Below are 10,261 nucleotides of genomic sequence, written 5' to 3' on the forward strand. Positions count from 1 at the left end.
CTCATCAATTGATGATCCTTATTAAAACTAACTTGTAAATATTTCTGAGCAAAGGGGTTGTAGGTGAACCCCCGCACCCCCATTAAAACCGCCTCTGATCCGCCTCCTTCTCCTCTCGTGCCAACCTCGCTTTCTGCAATTCAATCAACTCTCTCTGCATACTCTTTATCTCCGCTTCCAACCGCTTTTCCTGAATATCATCGTATTCTCCATAATTGCTGCATGATATTAAAAGATAAACATTTTTATCAACAACAATGATACTGATAATCTTACTACTACTTAGTTTACTTTATTTTGTGAGAAAGAAAAAAAAAAAAGAAAACGTAAACTATTGATTGAAACGGAGATTGGGCTAGTGTTATATACTCGGATCCATACTATTCCGGTTTCTTACGACTGTCCTTGGCCGCTGCAGCTTCCGCCTTCTTTGCTGCACGCTCTTTCAGAAACGTTTTAAGTCCGCCGTCTTCGTCCGTACACCAACAATATGCCGCCCCCAATACGAAAAAACACCAAGGATATTTAGTCATCTTGGAATCGATTCTGCGCTAATTAATAATAAACAAGATTAAATAACTCGCTCTTTAAAATTATTATCTTCCTAGTTTGACTTTTAAGATTCGAGTCTAAAAACTTTTGATCACCGGAGTTACTTTTTCACATACGACATTTACTTTTTCACATACATTTTTCCATAAAATTTCCAAATATTACCCTTCCCCAAATTAAATAACCTAAATTTTTATTTCTCCTAAATCCAAATCAAATCGCTCCCAAATTCTTCAATTATGGATTTTAATTCTTATACCGAACACATAATTAGATCATTTTATTAACAAATGACCTTAATTTTAAGTGGATTAAGTTGATTTAATAATTTTTGTTTATCAGAATTAATTTTCAACTAGAATATTGATTTGTGAAGGGTTTCGTAGGCTCCTTGCTGCGAAATAATCAGTTCTCCATTAATGGATCGGAGAATCTATCCATGAATGGATTGAGAATTGGTCTCAGTGCTCTTTTACACAAGTTTTCTTCAAGAAACTATCAATTACTCATAAGAAAGCAAGTAGTACGCACCCCAAATTTCGATTAAAAGATCCTACAACCAGTTGTATGCTCTAGAATCCGAGCTATATAATAAAGTTTTCGAGTTTTGTTTTAAAGAAGTCGAGCTATACAATAAAATTTCTGAATTCACTCACTTAAACATAAAAAAAATTAACTTTAAGAAAGCTCAATAAAATTACACATAAGCTCGATAAGATATAACTTGGTTGTATGATGCTATTGTACCACTGGAGGTATAATGTTATTTGTGCCCAAATTTTAAGAAAAAAAATCAGTATGCATAGAACCAAAAACAACATAAATTATTTCGGTTAAAACTCATTGCACAAATTTTTTTCCTCGAGAATGGAACGGTTATACACACAGGTTTAAGTAATTATTTGTTTTAAAGATTATGAATGATGTACATAGATAGGACCTGGCAGTGTATAGGTGGTGAAGAGAGGTGGTGTTGGTGGTGAAAGGAGACGAGGGAAGGGAGAAAAAATCAGTTGGGTGGCTGAATGAAAAAAATGACAAGGGTAATATTGTAAAATACGTATATGAAAGAGTAAAATCCGTATGTGAAAAAGTACGACCTAAATAAAAAGTAATAAAATTTTGAAACCCTAAGCAATAGAGTAATTATGCAATCAAACTGACTAATAGAGTATTAATCGTAGATAAAATACGAATTAAATCAAATAAAACTGATTTATTAAATCGAACTGCATGCGATTAAAATTACACAAATTCTCATTAAAGACATGACATATCCGTCACAAGCTGAAGACGGATACCATTTTACCTCACAATGTACCCACTTTTTCTCTCTGCAACACTATTCATGTGGTCCCTTTTCTCCACTAACCCATTTTGTTACCATTTTATCTCACAAAATATCCGCCACAAATGGTAACCCGTCACAAGGGAGACCAATTATTAAAATTATAGAGAATTAGGGTTTTACCTGAGAAATTAAGCGTTGTTCTGGAGTACGAGTTGATTTTGATTTGATATTGGGGTATTAAATTTCAGGGAATTTAGTCTTTTAAAGAAGTCAAAACTTTTCCTAATTCCTACATAAACCTGAACTAGGAAGGAAGTGACAAAAAATTAACTATAATAAAGTATATAATACACACAAAATCGTATCGAAACAATGTTACGTGTAAAACTGCCTTACACAAGATTAATTGTACACGGTGAATAATAATTACCTTGCATAATAACTTTAGTATGTTTAAAAGAAATTATTCTTGGAGTATTGTCGAAGATAGCCTACAATAAATTATAACCGATTTCATCGATAATAAAAATGTCGTAATGTTCCGATCTTAATAATAGGACATTATGTCAAGATACAGCTCACCATGATAAAAAAACACATGTGAGTATCCCTTATTGGAAAACAGGAGAGTTATCTATCATATAAACCACCACGTTACTTCCTCGTTTCTCCGAATCAGGATGCTCATCATAAAACAAGATTGACAAATAAAAATGAAGCATGTTCACCAAATGATATTAGTACAAAAAAATTTACAAAATGATCTATCTATCGACAATCGACATGCTATTAGCAAAATCCATGAATTTCATCACCTACCAAATTTGCATACAATACATATAATCATCACATGTATAGTTGGCTTCCTGTTCCCTGTAGTTCAATATTCCTGTTTCAACTCTAACCCGTTTCACGGACGGTATGCCCTCTGATGAATCTCTGAGGGGTCTGAAACTACTGTTGTTACAGAAAAGTACAGATGTCAGAGATTTGGAGTTGACGGGTATCCGAACACTTGTGTATCAGTATCCGGGTTTGATGGATATTCTAGACCCTGAAGTTCTGGCATCCTTCTTATATCTTCTTCGGAATATCCGGGGATGAACCAGTATCTTTTGTCTGTTCCAAATACCTAAGAAGATCCGAAATATGTTAAAATGAAAACCCGCAACTATTAATTGAATTCTTTAAAAATAACGGATGACATATTTCGCATGCAAAAGAAGCATCATGAAATTGTAGAAAACAACCTGCTGAAAGTTTTTCTTCTTTCCAAGATCATAACGCCATTTCGGAGTTGACCTCTTCTCATATGCCTGATCAAACATCAAACAAGTTTGTAAATAAGTAAATTACTAAAATGAAAACATTGCAGATCATAGGGTGTTAGAGAAACGAAAGATGAAGAAAAACCATCATGACGAGTATGAAGAAAATAACCGTAACATTCTACCAAAAGAACAAACAACCATAAAGGGTAATTCTAGATCCAATACCTCTATCGTTGTGGTATTACCGGCAACCAAAGATACGTGCATGATAAGGAATCCCATAACACTCAATGCAAATGCCATGTTCAAGACTGCAAATAGTTACAAACTGTAATTAAACAATAACTAAAAATACAAATGAGCAGAGTATTGAATCTCGTTTGCAATCAGAGTCACAGTATCAGTTGTTGTGGTTTAATCTCGCTTAATATAGTCAATATCACCTTGAAATTAGTAAAATGTGGCCGCAGTATATAGGTAATAATCAAACGTCCAGAAAAAGGGCCTGTTTCGGTGTCGCAAAATTGATACAATACGGTGCATGCATGTATAAAACACGGCTCTCATATAAGAAGCTCACTGGTCATTACCAAATGCAAGGAAAGTAGTCGCTAGGCTGCTTGGCGTTACAGGTAACTCCTCGTCACTAAAGAATGCTATAAATTGTGGCAGCAGCGAAATTGTTACAAGAGTGGTCTCCAGAAATGTGTAGAACTGCATTAAAACATACGAAAAGATCAGTATATATTTATCATCATTCCTGCTAATAACTACGACAAAGATGATATTCCATCGCACAATTATAACCTGATAGAAACATCGAAATTGCAGATACTAGCTAATTTATGGAAAGCAAAAGATATCAATGTCATTAACGCCTCACTTTTTCTTCTCATTTTTGCGGGAAGTCTTTGCTTCATCTTGCTGTAAAGAAATTTGTCACCAACTGGGACCAATAACAAAGCACGTGTATGTTTAACATCGAACATATTTTAATTCAGATCAATGTCAATTTCTATATTGTGTGTCCCAGAATAGTTACTGCATAGCTCCAACATGAAGTCCAACAAGACGTGTTGAATTTCAGTAACCATTTAGGGCGCATAGTATCAGCAGGTATTTGAAAATGCAATAAACGGACTCCACCCCGACCCCAAAAAAGGGCCGGTAAACAAAAAATAACTCAGTAGAGCCCCACAAGAGCGACGACCAAAACTATGTATGGTAGATATCCTATAAATCTATAAGGCATCCGAAATTCTCCTTAAGTATGATAATTACAGACTTGCAGTTATCTGCTATCACCAGGAGGGCTTCTGTAATCGATAGCCCTTTCAAACAAAATGAAACCTCTCACGACATTTTAACATGGCGTTTCTTCATTTTTAAAAAATTCACTAAATAACCGGGTCAGAGTAACATGGAAATGAGGAAATATGCCAACGTTTGAGACAGATAGAAGCGCAAATCTAAACAATTGACCATACCAGGAAGAGAAGGAAATGTTTGTAGTTCAAGGCACCAACACAATTGACAACCCAAACACAATGGTGATCCATTTTAAGAACACACCTCCCACCTGGTATTAAGCAGCAGCATGTCATAATTCTGATATAGATTGGCACGACAATATAAACATACAAAGACGATAATAATACTTACAAACAGAACAATGATGGCATCGGGAAGGTTTAAGCTGATTGCACTTTCGACAAAATCGGACTTTCAAATGAGAGGGATCACCAACTTGCACTCCACTGTACTCTGGCACATTTAACGGAACACTTTCACCGTTCTCCTCGTCTATAGTAGGCCTCCAGTCAGGTGGCACACTCCCAGGATCAGTAAAAACCACAGAAAAATAACTCCAAAGGAGCATAGCTAACTACAAGTTAAGAATGCAACCTCCATAAGTTAGTCATGCCTCCTAATCATTCAAACTAGCTAATCTACAGTCATTATTCTACAATGCCAAGACCACGAATAGTGTTTCTTCAAACTAAGATGCACGAGGAAAAAAATTACAATACATGTTTTTAGCATGATAACTAGATTCGTTACTGTGAAAAGATTCTTGCACTCCGCGACCATTTGCAAATTAGTTCGCTCAAAATCATGAACCACCAGAACTTGTGTTGAATTCGTCAAAATTAGTAGTTCCATTGAATTCCCGTGTCAGTTAACTGAATAAAAATCTTAGGTTGGGTGACCCTCTTGAATATGGTAACCGTGGTTCTTAACCCTCTCCCACAGTCCCACCACCACCTTTATCCTATCCTAAGACTCGATCGAGCTAAACTTCTATACATTTACTTTTCATATAAAATAAATCACAACTACGACTACATCTATACATGATGATCAGTGAGCATACAAATTAGCTTAAACCAACTCGAAAAAGTGTCAATTTTTCTGATGATACCAAAACAAGCCATTACTGAAGGAAATACAGAAGAAAGCACCTAACAAAATCCGGGTTTCATATCCACTTGTTCAATCCAAAAAGGGAGTAAACATTTCAAGCAAACCCAAATCAATTCTTTTACCAAAATTAAACATTTTTTTACCCTCATTATACAAATTTCTCAATTTCTAGTTCTGTTCCAACCATTTGTTCACTTTTGTTTTAAAATACGGCTCACAAAGAATACAAACAATAAATAAATAATTGCGACAGAGGAAGTACTATCAAGTTGACTCCACCAATCCATGAAGGCAAGGGGATCAATAAAAACCCATAATTGAACATCACATAATAAAAATTACTCTTTCTGTTCCAATTCTCAGTCATTTGTTCACCTTTGATTAAAACACCGCTCATGAGACGGAGGGAATACAATAACAGGATATCAATACAGCAATAGAAGCAAAACCAAGAAAAACCCAAAATTAACCATCACAATATTAAAAAAAAAAAAAAAAATACTCTTTCCGTCTCAATCATTTATTCACCTTTGATTAAAACACCGCTCACAATTCACAAACAATAGAAAGTTAGAAACGATAAATAAATGATTGAGACGGAGGGAGTACTCGAAAGTCAACTTACCAATCCATGAAAAGGGATCAAAACAGCAAGAGAAACAATAGTATCAATACCACCATTAATCAAATTAGGACCATAATTAGCCAAAACGACAGCGTAATAAGTAACACCAACAACACCAAGCACCAATAATATCATAATTGAACCTAAACCCTTTAAAGCTGTACAAAATTTGAATACATTCCATGCCATTGTTACTTTTGATCTGTACATTCCTTAGAAAAATCGATTATTTAGTAAGAAAGATTGGATCTTTGGGTTAAATTATAACTTAATTTGGGCTTAATTAAGGTTTAATTGAACTTAATTGAATTGGGTTATGGTTGATTTTGCTTGATTTGGGGTTAATTAGTGGGAAAACATGGGTTTAAGGAGATGATTTGGTGGCGCGTAGAAGTGTACGCGCCGAAATTGGGGGAAAAATAAACGATCAAGTTATGTACTAATCCATATAGTGTGGACAAGTATTAAGTATAAACACGTTGCTCTATTGCGAATTGCACATGTCAACTAAGACCGAGATCCCGACTGTTGGGGCAATCTCCTTCGGAATACTAAAGACAATTTAATGGGTTGACCCTTTCAAGTTTGAATTTTTCATTTATAAGAGTTAAGAATCGAACTCTTGACCACTTGTTTAAGAAATGAGAGTAATTATCACTCACACGAGCCAACTTTGGTAATCAATATGAAAATCTACATAATATAAAAGATGGGTTTTTTCTTGCCTTCCTATTGGTTCCTCATTTTGAGGAAAAAAAAAAAATAATTATTCAAAGCTAATTAGAACGTGGGATTGAGGACTTGAAGTGATTTAATTTTTGCTTTCCATTTCACATTTTAGATTAGATTACAATATTACTCCTTTCAAAAAAAAATAGATTACAATATTACATAAACTTCATATACATCCATATATTCATATGTTAAAAAAGCTTATGATAAAAAAAAATTAATTACATTCAATCTTACAGTAAAAATAAAATAGAAAAAAAAATAGAAATTTGCACAAAAAATCTTATATTAAATCTTATATTAAACGACGACAAATTAATAATACTCTCTCTATTATTTTATATATGACGTTTTCGTTTTACGAGATAAGCCTTTGACTTTAGTTTTTATGAAAAAATACTTTAGAAAAAATTATAAAAATCATATCGTTAGATTCGTCATGAAATTTGCTTTCATAAGAGTATACATTTCATATTATTAGCTCATATATTTTGAGAGATATTGAAGAAAGAAGTGACTGTCTCGAAATATGAGAATGACATATATAAAATAATGGAGGGAGTAATAAATTACAATTCCAAAAAAATCGACTTCTTGAATAACTTGACATATAAAATTAAAATGTACACAAGCAAATTCATATCGTCATACATCCTTATACATAAAATTAACATAGGCCCGGATTTTAATATATATCTAGATGGAAAAAACTCAAAAGATTCAATTTTTTTTGAAGAGTCAAGGACGAGAACACCTAAGAGGGGGAGGGGGTGAATTAGGTGTCCAATTTAAAATTTTTAAGCTTAAGCTTCTTTGAAATCTAGGACAATAGACTAAACTGATATGGACAATACTTTAAATGATAGAGGTGTTTATACTTAGAACTATTTGAGTTAGAAGTATATACACACGAATTCAAACTCGAGTATATGTCACAAGAAAGTCGATCGTTGTTACCTGAGACGAGAAAAGTATGAATGAAAGAGTATTTTTTCTTCAACTTAACAATGAAGATATTAAGTGAATACTTTTTAAGTTGAATACTCTTAGCAATGAAAATCTTAAGTGAATCTCTTTCAAGTTGAAAACTTGAAATACTTAGTCGTTTTAAGTTCACAAGATTGAATCAATCGGTCAGTCCGAGCCAGATTGAACAACGTGACACGCATGCATTCATTGCGAGATAAACAATATATAAATAAGGAGAACAAACGTAAAAGTAAATGAACAAACAAGACGATGTTTAAAAAATTGGATCAGCCTCTACTCCGAGGCCTACGTCCAACCGTTATTTTATTGCTTGTTTAGAAATTTACTCAAACAACTAAACCCCTTACAATGAAAATAACTCGCCAACCTACTCCGGTTGCATTTGCTTGAAGCTACTCCGCTTCAAGACTTTCACTTGCTCAAAGCTACTCCGCTTTAAGACTTAATTAAGTTCTATCTCATAAGTTTACAGAGTCTTTGAATCTCAATCGTTCACTTAATGAACATGGAGATCACAATTAAGACCTAAACACGAGAATCATGGAACAAGCTCATATGCCACAAAGTGCAATCGAATGACGTCTGAGGAGATTCTGACCCTTTTGAAAAACGTTTGAAGACTTTTAAAATAGAAAACAATTTTGCAAATAAGTTGAAGAACAAGAGCTGATGTTTTGCAAAGTGTTTTAACAATTAATGCTCATAAAAGTCTTGGGTAATAAATGATGCAAAGGCACTCTATTTATAGTGGATTTGATCATCTAAGTGGTACAACTTAGGTTAATTAAATCCAATATTAAATAGATAGCCTTTGAGTGATTGTAAGTGTTAGGCTATAGGCTTGGAGCACAAGTCATTGATCAAAATCAGAAAACTCTTCCCAAAACACTCAACATGTGACATTTTACCAAAATGGCAAAAAGCATTTCTAGCTTTAAAACTTTGACAAGTTCAACTTACCATTTTAGTAAAAGGTAAATGCACAAATCTAGAGGATTAATCAATGTGGATTTATGACTTAAAATTTCAGATTTAAAACTTCAACACATTTGACAAGTGACAACTTACCACAAATGGAAAAGTGCTTTAGTACTTGACTAAATCAACTTTCCATTTATGTAAAAGTAGATGCACAACTTTAGAGGGGTCACATGTGAGTTTTGCAAATTGATTTTTTTCAGATTTGTTTTCAAACTGGGATAATTCAAATGTAAAATCTTTGAGAATATGAAATTTGTAAAGATTTTGACACTTAAACATTTCGAATAAAAGTCCCTCCATACGGTAGTATCAGAAACCACAGTGCAGTGCACTGTTGCATGGTTTTGCAGCCACTTGACGTAAATGGGAATGTTACACTTACTCTTACATTTTTCGACTTAATGCTAGGATCATATCATTGTCTTGACTTCTTGTTGACTTCATCTTGATCATGGTAAGCCGTCTTTGAGAGTCAATTTGATTGCTTCAATCACTAAGCATTTGTAATCGTTTACAACATTTGACTAAGGCTAAGGGATTTCTTATCATAACTTTATCTTGATCATTCTTGAATCATCTTTGGAAATTCATTGAGTGCTTCAAATGCTAAACATTATAACTAAGAAGCAAACAATTAAATAACAATGAAACTTGGCATCATCAACCAAGTGTGTTCTAACAAATTCCCCCTTTGATGATGGCAAGTTTTAATAATGTGTGAAGTTCCCCCTTAACCTATGGTTAGCCGGTCTTTAAGCATTCAACATAAAACATACAAGACATGATCAAGGCATGAAAGAGTCAATATACTTAGTATAAGTAGAACATCTAACCAAGGTCGCAAGACATATTACGGTGAACGCAAGCCTAAGAGTTAAGGGGTCACACATAAGACATAATTAAACTACTTCCCCCTCTTGACATCATCAAGGGAGGACAAAACATAGTGACAAACACAGTTTGACATAGTTTAACAATAAACAAGGCAAGGTTCAACAAATAAAATAAGTACGGTTTGCAAAAGAATATGGAAAACATTAAGCCAAAATGGGTTATGTTGATGGATAACAGGGCTAGAAATGGGGTTAAGCAAGGCATCATCAATTTTCTTGGAGCTTTCCCCCTCAAAGTTTGCATAAGTTCCAAAAATTCTTCATTTCAAGTTCGAACTTTCTCACTAACCAATTGAGTAATGGCTACAAGAGTCTTACCCAAGTTTCAATGATTAGGAAAAGAGTTGGTGATTAATGATTGCATATTAGGTACCAGATGCAACATTCACTTTGACAGTGGCATAAATCTTCTTCTTCCATTTTTTTTTTTTTTTTTTTTTTTTTTTTTTTTGAATTTGATTTTGAACTTGAACCCTTTTTTTTTGTTCTTTTGTTTGGAAAA

The 10,261-nt window shown here is 33.7% G+C and overlaps 1 protein-coding gene and 1 long non-coding RNA gene across 2 annotated transcripts; both read right to left on the bottom strand.

Moving 5' to 3' along the window:
* LOC141658474 (uncharacterized) lies at positions 1–2,066 on the bottom strand. Its single transcript, XR_012549272.1, has 3 exons — positions 2,024–2,066; positions 382–546; positions 1–218 (listed from the first exon to the last, which is right to left on the bottom strand). It is a non-coding gene; the product is annotated as an uncharacterized LOC141658474 (long non-coding RNA).
* A 442-nt stretch (positions 2,067–2,508) lies between these two features.
* LOC141586002 (putative protein S-acyltransferase 14) lies at positions 2,509–6,605 on the bottom strand. Its single transcript, XM_074407091.1, has 7 exons — positions 6,164–6,605; positions 4,777–4,999; positions 4,602–4,693; positions 3,705–3,828; positions 3,340–3,425; positions 3,094–3,159; positions 2,509–2,975 (listed from the first exon to the last, which is right to left on the bottom strand). The coding sequence occupies exons 1-7, from the start codon at positions 6,371–6,373 to the stop codon at positions 2,826–2,828; spliced, it is 951 nt and encodes a 316-aa protein (XP_074263192.1). The 5' UTR covers positions 6,374–6,605; the 3' UTR covers positions 2,509–2,825.
* Positions 6,606–10,261: the final 3,656 nt, after the last annotated feature.

This window comes from Silene latifolia, chromosome 6 (genome assembly GCF_048544455.1).
Source record: "Silene latifolia isolate original U9 population chromosome 6, ASM4854445v1, whole genome shotgun sequence".
NCBI lineage: Eukaryota > Viridiplantae > Streptophyta > Magnoliopsida > Caryophyllales > Caryophyllaceae > Silene > Silene latifolia.